Source organism: Fusarium coffeatum, assembly GCF_003316985.1.
Source record: "Fusarium coffeatum strain FIESC_28 chromosome Unknown BRIP53273_contig_270, whole genome shotgun sequence".
NCBI classification, from domain to species: Eukaryota; Fungi; Ascomycota; class Sordariomycetes; order Hypocreales; family Nectriaceae; genus Fusarium; species Fusarium coffeatum.
Genome location: NW_022158061.1, coordinates 1 through 15053, shown reverse-complemented (window position 1 = coordinate 15053; position 15053 = coordinate 1). Strand labels below are relative to the sequence as shown.

General features: G+C 48.7%; 3 protein-coding genes across 3 annotated transcripts; 2 read left to right on the top strand and 1 right to left on the bottom strand.

The window, feature by feature from the left end:
* Window positions 1-1785: 1785 nt before the first annotated feature.
* On the bottom strand, window positions 1786-2956 carry FIESC28_09815 (uncharacterized protein; the record flags this gene model as incomplete). Its single annotated transcript, XM_031163950.1, has 2 exons — window positions 1786-2889; window positions 2942-2956. 2 exons carry the CDS (start codon window positions 2954-2956, stop codon window positions 1786-1788), a joined length of 1119 nt encoding a protein of 372 aa, XP_031011980.1.
* A 3724-nt stretch (window positions 2957-6680) lies between these two features.
* On the top strand, window positions 6681-9758 carry FIESC28_09814 (uncharacterized protein; the record flags this gene model as incomplete). The annotated part of the gene is made up of 2 exons (XM_031163949.1): window positions 6681-7245; window positions 7294-9758. 2 exons carry the CDS (start codon window positions 6681-6683, stop codon window positions 9756-9758), a joined length of 3030 nt encoding a protein of 1009 aa, XP_031011979.1.
* Window positions 9759-12805: 3047 nt separating this feature from the next.
* On the top strand, window positions 12806-14146 carry FIESC28_09813 (uncharacterized protein; the record flags this gene model as incomplete). Its single annotated transcript, XM_031163948.1, has 2 exons — window positions 12806-12932; window positions 13278-14146. The coding sequence occupies 2 exons, from the start codon at window positions 12806-12808 to the stop codon at window positions 14144-14146; spliced, it is 996 nt and encodes a 331-aa protein (XP_031011978.1).
* Window positions 14147-15053: the final 907 nt, after the last annotated feature.

The window sequence follows — 15053 nt, the reverse complement described above, 5'->3', positions numbered from 1 at the left end:
TTGGTACTTAGTATCTGTACCTTGGATCCATGTAGTCGTCATGGGAGAGTTTTCCCAGTCTATCATATCCGTCTCATCGACAAGGCGGCTAACAACCATCTTCTGGACGAGGCTTGATTGGGCAGGCGGTACGCGTAGTTTACAACGTAGCTGCCTGCTAGTGGTGCCTTCCATGTCCAACTCCAACGACTGAGGTGGATGATTAGGAAAAAACCAACATCCTGCAATCTCCTCGAGGCATTGGCTACCCTACCATCAACTATCGTCCGCCTCGAGCTCGTATACAAACCCTGCCTCTACTATTGCAGCTGTAAAGCATCATCATTATTCACTGTAGATCTTTTGTCTCTGCGACACTACACACTACATTACACTTTTCCCTCCTCTCTTAGCACCTCGCGCTCGGTTTCTTTCCTCGCCCTGTGCGCAACAAGGGCCATCATCTGCCTTGCTACTCGAACAAGCTCATCGAATAACCATCCCAACCTCTAGTATCGGTATCTTGTGGCTGACGTGAAAAGGGCGCGCGTCATCCTTCACTGGGAAACCCGCGGCTGTGACGACAACGACGTGGTGTGTCGCAGCCTGTGTTGTGTCTGTGCAATGGCGCAGCGACAACCACTCTGCACTACTTCAAGGAGACACCGAAATTGAAGAACCATAACGAGGCGCTTCTATTCTCGGATTCGCAAAGCCCTGGCCTGATCGACGTCCCAGTAGCGCCGGCCCGCAAAAATCCAAAGCCCGCCAGAAGCCTTCCAGAATAACTTAGTTGGAAGTTGTCTCATATCGTGTCCACTCTGCACACGGAGCGCTCACAAGCCCATTCGCCCTCAAACAATATACTTATGTACAGTACATGATCAACGTCGACGCCCAGGCCAGGGTTTCAAATTACCGATGCGCCAACGCCTGACATACATACCAGCCTCGCAGATGTTTCAACGACTTGACGTGTTAAGACACCATATAGACTTTGTTGCTCAATCAATGGCTTGTTTCTTCCGAACCATCCTGAGTCATGCCAGCAACCTTAACAAATACCGCGAGGAAACGACACGCCCCCCTTGCCTGCCGGGTCCGTCATCCCGGCCGGCCGGCCGACACGGTCCCATCGGGGAACGTACCCAAAGCCCTGGAGGTGCTTTTGAATTGTCCGAGCATATCGTGGTATTCGTCGACGACTTGACACTTGCGTTGAATCATTGGATAACAAGTCTCTGCTCCATGTTTTGGTCAAACTCTCTTGATCCCTCGTGTCCGCATGGAAGGGCCACGGACATCCGTTGATGAGTTGTTTAACCCAATGTCACTCGACGGTCCAAGTCCCAGGTCGCATATGATCCAGATTATACTGGGTATCTTGTGTGACTAGTTTGCGTAACGTGATTGTCATACCTCGGCAAGTCTTAGACACAGGGTAATGGAACGTTTCCAGGTGCTTGGACAAGGTGCTTAATGTTGCGTGTTACTGCTCGCCTCCCGCCTGTTCTCCGGCCCTTTATGGACAATATGAAGACCGAAGAGGAGCCGCCCCGTCTCGGCGTCGGAGGTAAAGAGACAGGACCCCACCCCTCCGGCCTCCCGCGCCGAGATATTGCGGACACTGGGCGAGTGGCGGCCGGATACAAGGCTCATTATGGTCAAATGTGTCGAATACACTGCCTTGCTTTGCAGTAATCCTAGAGTTAAGATGATGCTCGTCCGAAGACACTCGCTTGCATCTGAAGTGGCATGCACTTGTCACTGATTCGGGCACAATGCTTGCAAGAAAGGAAGGTTCAATTAGGAAAAGAAAAGCCAACAAGGTAGCAATCCTAGCAAGGCCGCAATCGTCAGCCAGAACGAAAGGACTATAGAAATCTTTGGGTTTGTGTTAGAGAAACGATAATATCTGGCAGCCTTAGAATCACCCTGGGGCCAGTCACAGACAGCACGCTCAGCTTGACGCGCCGCCACCTCCACAGTGTCACCGACAGATACAGTGTGGTCTTGATCAGACTTGCTGGTAAGGAAACCATATCTGCCGAAAACTGGAGAGTATTTCATTCCAGCATCAACCCTTCGGTCAGACATGAGCTTCTTGAGTACCGTCCCACGCTCTCCCTGAGCTGTACGGCCTGTTGCGTAATCCACGTTGAGTGAAGTGCACCGGTTGCAATTCTTGGTAAGAGTTATAACGTGAGTTTCACTAATAACCAGCTGCGCCCAAAAGTCCTCATCCCATGCTGCTTCCCCATCCAGGACAATGTTAGGCCGCATCGCTTTCATGTCAACGTCGGATGCTGGTAGCCGGGTTCTGACGTTATTGAGAGACTCTTCCGTTGCGACGAGGTATGGAGCACAGTCAGAGAAGGTGAGCCAGTCGTCTTCGGTGGGAGATACAGTTTTCCCAGAAAGGCAGCTGACGAGCAATGAGGTCCATGAGGTAGTGTTTTGTGCCTTGGGAGAGAATGTTCCTAGCACAGGACGTCGACCATCACCAATGTAGATAAGAGCCGTATCAAACCCGAAGCAAGCGGTGAACCAGGCGTCATACTCGGAGCCCATACGATACGCAACGACACGACTTTGGTGGAGGTTGATGTCTGCCTTGGCCAGCTCATCAAGGTTTGGCTCAATCGGCACTTCAAGAACAGTGTCTTGTTCTGGTTTCCACGGCACAAGCGGCTCTTTCGGCGTCAGGTACTTGACCCGAATCTTATCGCCGACGACTTCTGGCTCAAATAGACTGCATTCCGGATGTTTGGATAACTGAAGTTTGGTAAGTTCACCGGACTTTTCGATCTTGCAGAGCATGAAACGGCGGTCATGCTGAAGGCCTTGTGGTCCTAATTTGGCTGATTGGACTTGGACACCTCTGATGCCCTTTATGGGATAATACCATAGCTTTTGAGTGCATGTTAGTAAAGGCTCTAGATCTGGTTGCGGATGGACTGACCTGGGTGACCTTCATGATTTGAGATTGTTGATGGGAAAGATAGATCTGGATTGCTAATCAGCATAACCCCTCCGATATGCAATTCGGCTCCCGCGGCCGAGTAACTCGTATCCAATCACGAATTGGGGAGTGAGTTGTTGGGGTTTTTGGGGGACTTTGTTTAGGGTAAGTAAGCGTCAGCGTGAAGAACTGGTTGTTGAGAGTATAGGAGATGGTAACTCAGTTACATTGTGATAGATTAGACTAGTTGTTCAGTAAATAGTACTATTCAATTGTATCACAGTTATCACTTCCGGATACACCGAAGTAAAAGTCAGTCTTAGAGGTAAGGAGGAATGTTCCGAGAGTCAACGGATGCCTCAACTGGTGCTTAACGAACAGCTGTAGTCTTGGAGATGCTGATTCTCTCTCCTTCAGCCTGAGGGCGTTGTGGTGTATAAGGAGACTGTTGCGGTTCGCGTAAATATGGGTTTTGCTACTGTCAAGTTGGAGTGGTCTGATAGGTAGTCTTCTACTCTACCTTGTCTGCTTCTTCCACTTCATCCTTGATATGAGCAGTAATCTGATCTCCATCTTTGTAGTCAGCCCGGAAAGAGGTCAGGATGCCCAGTTGCACCAGCTATAGCAATAACTTATAGGAGGTAGAATGCGAGTCTGGCTGTGATTGCATCTGCTTCAGATAATTCAATAACCTTGAAAATGTAATCTAAGATGATTGAAGCTGCGAGCTGATGGGACATTGTGTTGATGTGAAAGAAAGAAAAGGTCTAGAGTGAAGAAGGGAAATAGAAAGAGAGATATAGGTTACGTACCTACCTAGACGCTGCTGTTATAGAAGGAACGATAGCTCATGAATACACGGAATAGCAACTCCGTCAAATCTCCAAGTCCCTGAGCATCTGATGGGCAATTCAACTGCTCTTTATGCAGTCCTTTGACCATACTTTGAGCTTTAAGACATACCTTTATGCTATATGTCATGGTGGAGCTACATATCGAGAAATTAGATCAACTAGAAAGTTTCAACTACTACTCTGTATCCCAGTACACTTCGCCGCTTGGTGAGTACAAGTGGTTTGCAATATATTACAGTCTTGCAACAGGGGAAGTGCATTGAGTACTGATATGTCTTGACAGCAGAGCCGAGAAAACGTGGATGTTAGATAGTTTGCTTTTCAGAAATGACTAATCGAGATTCGGCAGATGTTGAATGGAGGGTAGATGTACAAGTAGAAGAGAAGTAGTGTGTATGAGGATATCGATAAATATAAGTATGTTGGTGTCTATGAATGTAAGAGTACGAGATGTTCTTGATATATTGCAGTGATTCACATTAGTTATGAAATCAGGACAAGTCACTAAACAGTACACTCTCGATCCAAACGTAGATGCCATCGGGGTATTAGAAGAATTGGCCACTGAGATCATAAGAGGCGAGGTAACTTAGTTACCTTATGGTAGCTTAGACTATTATCTAGACTACGTTATTCCATCGTCCTGAGCCTTAGAGGATAACTTTTCTGTTGACTACTTACCTATAAGCTATTTGTATCGATGAAGCTGCAGACGATGCCCGAGATACAAAGCAGTGGTGAACACTTTCTAGTTGAGCCGAGCTCTCGACACGTAGATCCAACATGACATAAGACAAATCTGTGCCTCCAAGCTTAAGGTACGATCATGCATGGGCAAAGTTGCTTGCATTTCCAGTCTATCGCTGTAGTGAGCCGAAACCAGCAATAGCTTTATGGCCCCCTTTGACTGTACTGTCCTGTTCAGAGTCGCAATGTCTCTTCAAGGTTGTAAGTCTGATCATATGTCTGTAAAGCGATATTGTCCTGTCATCATCCAAATATAAGAGTCTGACGGGCTGCGGGAGCCTCCGAGGTCGCCGATTATTTACGACAAAATGTTACCTGCGTTCTCCAACATGGAAATACTTTATTCCAACGTATATCGATGTCGTGCAACTGTCCGGTCCATGTTCTCTGGTATAGTCATTTGTCCTTGAGAATTACCAACATCGCCATAATACTGCCAAGGTACTCTACCAGGGTGGTAGTTGTATGGACCCTGGAAGTGTTTGAGCCTACTGCGCGGAGAAATCCTTCGGCATATGCTTCAGGAATCCCATGCGATGGAGCCAATCAAGTGTCATCGGTATTGTCACAACTTACACTGCCAGCTGGGAAACAGAGGGATCATCCTCGAAGGCTCAGAATGCTAAAAGAAAGTAGCCTAAGCTAGCATAAGGGAACCAGATTATTTCATCTCTTATGGTCACAGCGGCTAATCCTTCTGACAATGACCATGTGAGGCTATTCAACCAAGCTGCTGGCTTGTTGACAAATTTAGACATCAGACTATCCCAAATCATACACCAGATAGCTGATCATGTCATACAGCGCATCGTATTATAAAATCGCTTCCGGATCAGCTCCAAGCATACGCGACTGCTGATCACCACCTATCAGTAGCGATCTGCAACCTCAACCACAGAGGAGGCGCAGGCTGATATACAAGACCCCGCGATATCTCCCTGATTTCCGTATACATCGTAATAAAGTGACACCAATGCTGACATGACGACATGGATGTCCAAAGTGCCAAGATGCCTCGCTCTTCGGCACAGACAAATGCGAGGTTATGGCTGACACTAGCACGGCAAACCAGACGAAGGCATAAGATGCAAAACGTACGAGATAGTTCCTGAGCGGCCGCTGGAGGAGAAAAGAAGGATTCATCCAGGGTTTCATCGGTTGTCATGATGGAGTCGTTAAAATAATATGTGGATAATAAACAAGCAAGCACCACACCGCGTTCCGAGAGGCATTGCTGACAGGAACCAGGAATAAGGATGATGGAAGAGGCTGTGATGTTACAGCGCGATAACAAGCCTTTTGCGGTCAATTTCCCATGAAACTGACCAATCACACCACTGGAAAGACCGAGACAACCCGCCAGGAAATGGCAGATCAGCCCTATACTGAGCCGTTTTGCCCTTTCGCATCTCTTGTCAGTCTCGCTAAGCCTTAGATAGCTCTCCAGACTCCACCAGAGCTCAGCTAAATGCGCCTCGACCTAAGCTCCATCTGGTGAGACTCGGCGCTGGTACGACCCGCAAACCAGCCTCTGATGTAAAAAAAAACCAGGCCCTTGAACCTGTTCTCAAGGCATTGCGGTGACGTTTGCTGCAAGACGAAACAATGACTGCGTCTCAAGCCCCGTCAGATCAGGGGATAAATGTACAAGTTTAGACATTTCGTAGCGCAGCACTACGCCTCGTACATATCAACCGTGACCGCAGTGCCAAGAGATCAGCAACGATATCTGCAATTCACCGCAAAGCTCAAGTCTGACAAGCTCATTTGGGCTCCGCTCATGAATGACGGTACCCTGGAGGATTCTTTCGGAGACTAAAATCTCACAGACAGTCAAACATTGCCCTTTGGATCCATGGAAGGATTCCAACCCATGCACTTTTCATGGCAGATCTCTAGTCCGAGCCTCTGCATCGGATCCTGTCCATGGGTCTCGAGGCATGGTTCTGTGGTCCACTGCCGAAGAGAACGGTATTGTGCAAAATACCATTGAGCTTATAAAGATGTGAGCCCGCGCTCTGCTGACGTTTCCAATATGAGAGCAGTTGTTGTAAATCTCTTTTTCTTAACCAAGGCTTATTAAGAGCCTGTGTGGGAGTGTAGTTGTTGATATCACCCACACCTTATTAGACGACGCAATGTCTCTTTCACAATATGGCGTCGACGACGCAAAGGTACCGCAGCAACCTTTCCTTGCCGGCGAACGCCCTAGAGGACCGACCTTTCTCGATACAACCGCATGCCTTTGCAGTCTCCGTGCGCTGCCGGGACTGGATAAGATCGCTGAAGCCAACACGAACTTCAACAATGGCCAAGCAGCATGGCAATGTATCGGAAACCAAACCCAAGGTGTCTATAACATAACAACCGGGAAATGGTATGAAGCAAAGAACGGCAAAGGATCACTGAATCTGCCTATGGAAGATGCTTCGAACCCACCTGTTGGTGAAGATCTTGTCTGGAACTCCAAGAGCCGAACTCTCGAGCCATTGAAGGACAAGAACACTCTTACAGTCTACGATCGTGACTGTACCGGAACCAACAGATCAAGTTTCTCCACAAGCTTCTACAGAGCCACCAACCAGCTCTTGAACGATCAGCTTCCCATTGACGCGGCACCGTGCTGGAGACCTGGTGCTCTTCCCCTTCAATTACAGAATGTATCTTCGTGGCAGAGCGAAGGGTGCAAAGAAGGATTCCTTTGTAAGCGCTCTCGCAGTTCTTCCCAAAATATACGCTGACCAAAGCTAGGCCAAAACAACACCATCAACTCGTTGCCCCAATCCTGTCCTCCTTATCGAGAATGCACCGTTGCACGTCTTTCGGGTATGACTTGTTCGTTCAACGGCTCGAATTGGGGCATGGGAGTCTTCGAGCCAGTCGTTTGCCAGCAGGGCTACTATTGTCCTGTCGAAGACAAAGGTCTAAAGAAAATCCGTTGCCCCGCAGGTTCATATTGCCAGCCTGGTTCTTCTAAGCCAACGCCCTGCAATGTTGGCAGTAGTTGCCCAGAGGGTGCCACCTTCCAGCGCTATTTCATCCCGGTGATAATCATGGTTATCGTCGATGTCCTTCTCCTTGTAGGCATGTTCACCTTGATGTTCCGCTCACGATGGCAGAAAACATCAAAGGCGCATGCCGGTATGTTGAAGAGACATAATACCATGAGAGCTGTCAAGGCTACAATCACTGGAGGTGGGTACAAGGAGCTGTCGAACGATGTCGATAATGAGACGGCTCCAATGCAACCTAGCTATAGTCCTCAGTCGCCCTACGGACACAACTTCCGTGAGGGTCGCGCCCGAACTGGGTTCGAAGCTTCCCTCAACCGAAACAGCGTTTACAGCTCAGAAGCGGAGAAGAGAGAACTAGAAGCCAACCCCCAACTCAGAGCTTTTGTCGAGTCTATGCGAAGAGCAACTGAAGCCACCAACTTTGGTCTTTCCTTCAGGTACTCCGATCTTGTCTTCCATCCCAAGAAGAGCCCCAAGCCTATCCTCCAGAACGTGACTGGTTCCATCGAGCAAGGTCAACTTGTGGCTGTCATGGGCGGATCAGGAGCCGGTAAATCTACTTTCGTTAATGTCTTGATGGGTAAAACGAGCAACACAGGCGGCATCGTTGCTGTCAACAATACTCCAGGCAAGATGAAGCAGTACAAGAAGCTCACGGGCTACGTGCCTCAAGACGATATCGTGTTACCTGAGTTGACTGTGTATGAGAATATTATTCACTCGGCCCGGATTCGACTTCCTCATAACTGGACATCGAAGGAAATCGAAGATCATGTTGAGGCTGTCATCGATTGTCTAGAGCTGTCACACGTCCGCGATTCCCAGGTTGGTAGTGTCGGTAAGCCAGTCATCAGTGGTGGTCAGCGGAAGCGTGTAAGTATCGGCATGGAACTGGCAGCAGCGCCTATGGCTATCTTCCTTGATGAACCTACCAGTGGTTTGGATGCAACTGCAGCTTCGTCCATCATGCGTACACTCAAAGCTATCGCAAGACTCGGTATTTCCATCATTGTCATCATTCACCAGCCCCGAACCGAAATTTTCGATCTATTTGATAACCTTATCCTCCTTGGCAACGGACAGACCATCTATGAAGGTCCCCAGAGCGAGTCGCAGACTTATTTCGAGAGCATGGGATTCCAATTCCCCGAGCACAGCAACCATGGTGACGTGATCACGGATATCGTTACTGGTAACGGTCGAGAGTACAACAGCATGGGCGATGTGTCCAAGGAAGCCCTCATTTCTCACTGGGCAAAGATGCGCCAAAACAAGCAAGAAGAGGCTTATGAACGCAGAAGCATCCGATCCACGATGCTGGGTGATACAGGCATGCGTCAAGCCCTCAAAAAGCGTGGTGCACCTTACTATAAGCAAGCTTGGCTTTGTCTGTGTCGTGCTATGCTTCAGCAATACCGGGCGAGAGCTGCTTTCTTTGCCGAGATGGGTCTTGCTGTGCTAGCAGGCGCCCTGCTCGGTCTCGCCAACAATCCCAAAAATGGAATCATGTTTACTGGTCTGTTCCACGAGCCTTACGATGTCCTTTCAACCTCGATCGACTTCATTTCTGCGCCAAACTTCGCTCTCCTGATCGCCATTGCCATCGGCCTTGTTGCAGGTGCTCCTGGTGTCAAGCTCTTCTCTGAAGAGACTCTGCTATACAGGAGAGAGGCCGAAGCAGGCCACTCGCGACTGGCCTACTTCCTTGCCAAGGTTATCTCAGTCTTTCCTCGTATGGCTCTTGGATGTTTGCACTTCACCGTGCCGCTGTTCCTGCTGTCGGTACCTATCGTGGACTGGGGCCTGGCATTCCTCACAAATGTGCTGTACTTCTACTGCATTTATGGTCTGGCAAGCATCATAAGCATGGTTGTCCGCCGAGAAGATGCACCATTGTTTGCGACCATGATTGCCCTCATCACTGGTATTCTCTCCGGTGCCGCGCCTCCGTTAGCATCCGTTCGAGGTTGGCATATGGAGTGGTTGTGGCGAGCGTCTCCTGCGACATGGTTGGCGGAATTGTATTTTGGACAACTCGTGGCACCTTTCTCGTATCTCTACTCCGTTGACATCGCAGCCGAGGTCACTGGATATCATCTCGACCGCAAGTGGCTCAACATTGGTGTTTTGGTAGCAATTGGAACGGCTTATCGAGTGCTTGCCTTTGCCGGTATGGTTCTTGGACATCGGCTAAGGAGATAGAGTATGGGTAGATATCCTGGAACTTGTTAGCGTTGTGTAATATTGAATGTTGAATTGAATTACCTTATGTTTAATGGTGAGAAATAACAGTGAAAATTGTACTGTTGATAGTGATGGTAATTTGGTACCGCCTTCCATTGTCTGGCGAGATTGGAATAGCAGGAAACAGAGATTCAAGTATAATCAAGAGGCATTGTGAACTGGGATTTCTTATTAAAGTGTGACGGAAAAGAAATTCAATTGACGATCAAATCAACCTGTTTGCTCCTTCTATCTCTTGTCGCCTTGAGGTCAGTTGGAAGGTACTACCGTACTCGCCTGCCAGCCCGGCCTGCCCGGCCTGCCAAATACTCGTGCATACCCCGCGCAATAATCCGTAAAATGCGACTTCTAGAAAACATCTTGTCATTGAAGTTGAGTTGAAATTTCGAAACGAACAACCTGTCAACAAGCCATGACGCATCAATATCTGCTGGTGGGTGATCAATTGGTACGTCTGTTCGTATAGTGGGCTGCCTGCCTGGTCTCTAACAGTTTCAGGGTCTTCACCCTTTCTCTTGTTACACATCCCTGCAAATCTCGACAATGACAATGCAACGTCGAGCGGCTGGATCACCAGTCGTCAAACGCGGCAGCACGCAATAGCGTTTCGGGTTCCATGCTCCGTGCTCCTTCAGGGTTTCACTACCGAACGTTTCAAGACTTTGAAGCATAGGCCTGTCGTTGCCTATCGACTGGGAAACAACGGGAAACGAAACTCGACGGTGCAGAGCCAAATCGATCTACCAACCAACCAACCATATCTTTCATTCAACAAGATGGCACCATCAATCGAAGCAACGCCAACCAACAGGTTCGCCCGTTCGAGGAGCCAAGTACATCACTAGTGCCAGTACGGCAAGTGGGAGAGGAAACATCAAACTTTCTATGGAAATCGGAATAGAAACGCAGCCAAGGGCAGAGTAAAAATGTATAAGTGAGCATCGGCCAATGTATTCCGAACGAATCGGTCAGTCACCGTTGGTAACGAAGGATCATGTTGAGGCGGCGCGGGGGCACAAATCTCTTTGATGAATCCTCCTCGGTTGTTCCCCCACACATCCCGTCGGTTATTGTATTAGCTGGCAATCATCTTGATATCTGGCTCTGGCACACTTCGACGTCGGTCAACCAGGGTTATGCTGGGTACGTCAGCAGTGGAGGTGATACCACATGAAATTTACCATTTTGGTTTGTTCTGATGCCGTTTCTTGATGGAACCTGGAACATCAAGGCCGATCAGCTCGTTGCAAGCGCCGAGGTTACTCAATACAGCCATCATGTCTGCATCTGCATGTATCATATTGACCTGAACTATTGGACTGACCGACTGTCGAAAACATCTCCGCGTGAGAAGTATGGCGTCAAGACATCGGCGCCGGCACGGTTAGTGCAATGGGGAGAGACCGTTGACGCGGGTCTAGACTATCCAGTTCTTTGAATTCGGTTGTCGAGGCCCCTGACGATCTAGCAACAATAGAAAGGCCGCTACGGAACATGTCGTGTTGGAACCGGGTACCAAGCGCCGAATATCTTTTCGTCGTAGGTTTCGAGCCGTCGAAGGACGCCTCATCATACATCATGTCGCATCGCTCGATTGTTCAAAGTTTCAAGCACTTGCATATTGAGAATGTTGGTTTAGACCCAAAGGCAGGTTATCAGTGCCCACTCACACTTGGCATCGAACTCATGCCATGGCTCACTCACTTATTCACTCGGCTGCATATGAATTTGCCCCGGGACAAGGTAAATCAAAGTGAGCCTTTATTTTAAAATCGAGCAGCTTGGACCCCAGGCAGGATCAAATCAAATTAGATTGACTGGCCGTCGCGTGCTCATGGAATTACGATTTCAAGCATGGGCCAACTGACACTATGAGTTTATAGGGCACACCAACGGTGAACTAACGAGCTCTGGGCTGTTGGTCGTCTCGGCTCCCCGCTTCTGTCGTTTGTTGCTAGGGGCCTGGTGGAGATGAGGGGCTGAAGGCTGAAAGGCCCCTGCTGTGTCATTCAACAAAAAGACGACGCCTGTGAAGTTGGTTACGGATGATTACGCTCGCAGCGCTGAGTGGAGAAAACGAGCATCTCTGATGCTGTCGAGCATCAATCGTGTTGCCAAAAGACAAGATATCTCTCGGTGATTGGGCGAGAGCATAATGATAAGACGCGGCATGCATAGGCACAGTACAATACCAAGAAGATGCAGTGCATTACAGTACTGTATGTGCTCTATACCAAGTACACCATCACATAGAATCCTTCTCGAGAGTCCAGACCAACAATCATCGATATCGCTTGACGAGATAGTAGCGTATCTTTCAACTCTGTCACGCAACCACCAGCGACTTCAACACCACCTTTACCACATGGACAAGCCCGCTACGGAAAAGCGAACCCACCATCCCGCATTGGCGCTACATTCTACTGTGCATAGAGGCATTTCTGTTGTCTAGCCTCCCACGATAAAGACGAAGCCAGACAGTCGCAGACAGACGGACACGGCCCAACACTTGCCAGGGATGAGCCAAGGGCCCAGGGATCCGGCTTCGAACGCCCATGACAGCGACAGCGCCGCAAGATGCAAGGATCTTAATGCAGAGTCTGTCGCGGCGCATTCGAAAGGGTAAGAGACGCTACGGCCACCAGAGCGTCGGGTCGTTCCTAAGCCTATTTATCGACTTGCAGGAGCTGACGACCCTGACCCTGCCCTACCTTGCCGTAGACTTCTCGAAACTTTGAAATCTCTTCGTCCTCCCCCGGACTTGTCTCGAGCTATTTCTTTCTTCTCTCCCTCTTCCTCGCTCGAGCTTGTGTTTGTCAAAACATAGCTATACCTCAACTTTATAATCACATCATATTATACTACTATTTTATTCGATACCCTTGTTCTCTCTTCGGTCGACTTTGTTTCTGAAGGCTGGCCTCCTTCTCTCGTCCTTTACTACACTTCTTATCTTATTGTTCTTTATCTACCTACCTACGTTAGTCTAATACGCCGTTTCAACCATGGCTACCTACACCACCATGGAAGGTCCTCAGCACATTGCTATTCGAGAGCTCGACTTGAGGACCTGCCACCCAAGCACAGTGGTTGACAGAGTTGGTGCTGTTCCGGTTTTGAAGACAAGTGCTGGTAAGTTCCTACTTCTCATGTCTTGCTTTGCTCTTCGTTGCTTGGACCCTGTAAGAGCTCCCTGTCGTTCGGTTACCGTGGCCACCACCAAGGCCTACCCCAGTCACCATACCTTTGCAGGGTTGAGCACACGACAGAAGGCTGCATTCAGCCTAGGGTTGCTTGGTACGAGCTCAACATTCGACAAGAAGCTATTTTCGTATACAGCTTGATCAAATCATGAATATTGAGGTGGAACTATTGCTGCCGGTTTTCATCATGAGTGTCGGGATACCCAACGAAGAGGGAAATCAGCAAGACTACCATGCTTGAATAAGACACCATGGCTAATATCACGACTTACAGCTTTCTTCACATTCCTCCGCGCCAACCTTGTCCTTCACTCGGCAATGACTTCAGCCACCAGCACTCCACAATTCGGTCCATCTGTGCCTTTCGCTTCTTTCGTCCCGCCATCGCCTTCTCCGCTTGCAGCTTCCACTCCATACTTTGGACTCGACGACGACGATGATGTTGAGCCGTTGTCTCTCGAGGTCCTCGACAAGCCTCAGGACAAGGTCGAAGGCATGCGCCTCGTAGCCGACTCAATTGCTCAGATGCGCCAGCGGGCCTCACTAAACCTCGTTTTCCACCCAATCTGTCTCGCCGGCCTATCAGCTGCCCTTGCAACTATTTACCACTTCAGTGGTGTTTCTCGCGATTCAGGACTTGGCATGACGGTCTCTTGTGGTGTCATCATGAGCTACCTCATGGGTATTCGCTACTTGGCCAATGGTTACATCTCTTTAGCTGAACGGCTCCGATGGAACTGGCTACGAGCCGACGATGGAGAGGAGGATACCCTGCTAGCCGCCCGTCTCAACCAAGACATTATTGGAACCCTTGTTCTTCGCCTCGAACCAAGCCCGACATCCAACCACAGACGAAGACGGTCGCTTTCTCTCCGAGGAGGCAAGGGTGTTATTCGCGCCTGGACCACCAACCTCAACTATCGTGGAAAGGGTGTTGGAAAGGATCTGCTTCAAGAAGCTGTGCGCGTTACCAGGGAGAAGTGTGGAAAGGATGCCGAAGTTGGATTCGCCCAGGAGCATGCCAACAGCGCCATGCTGCTCCCTGGCATCTTCAATGCGCCTTTCCGACGTGACGAGGTCCGAGCCACCAGGGCCTTGGATGGCATTCTGTCCAACTGGGACTTGATCAAGAGAAGGAGGTAGATGATACACTTCACGAGCGACAATCCAAACACATGATGGGATATTATGATCCCCGACGAGTTCATTATGCAAGAACTAAACCGAAATACGAGAGGACGCTGAGGAGAAGAATGGACGATGATGAGAAGAAGATACCAAGACTGCGATAAACGAATACCCCAGAAAACGATACAGCCGACGGAAAGAAGATACAAACAGCAATCAACAGATCACATAAAGATACCACTAGAAGACAACGGGTCATGCTACAGTATAGACTCCGATTTACAGGAGAGATGGATGGCTTTGCAGGAGGGAAGCATTTAATGGCGGGAGCACTACTCTTTACTTTTCTGATTTCTTTTTCATTTTTTGATACCTCACCTACCTGTACTGTCACTTGAGATACCCCATATTTCTATCGTTTAGGAAGTTCATAATTATATGTTCATGATATAGCATGATCATGAATCAATCAATCTTTTTGTTTCTTAAGAACATCCTATGCTTTGTCATTTGTAGTACATTTGTCTCCCTCTGAAGATAGTAGAGCTGAAAGTAATACATACAACCATCTCTTATCTCACCTTCCTGGTATAACCTCGGGGTATCATCAAGCCCCCAAAAACATGGGATAAGAAACATTTTGATCGCTCTATATGTTCAGAGTGCATGTCTATCCATGCTTAAGAGTTGCCTGTTCCTTGTTTACTACCTAGTGTTGGACAGTGATGATACCTGCCAGTTCAGTGCTTGACAGTGATTCAGGATCGCGGTCACGTGGCCTGGCGACGACGCTCAGCATGAGAATGATGCATCGCGACTCAATCCACCACCATAACAAACCCACCACACTGCTCGCTCCTTTTCAAACACGAAACTGATTAACCTGCTGCATCTTTTCTCGGGTTTTTTTTTTTTTTTTTTT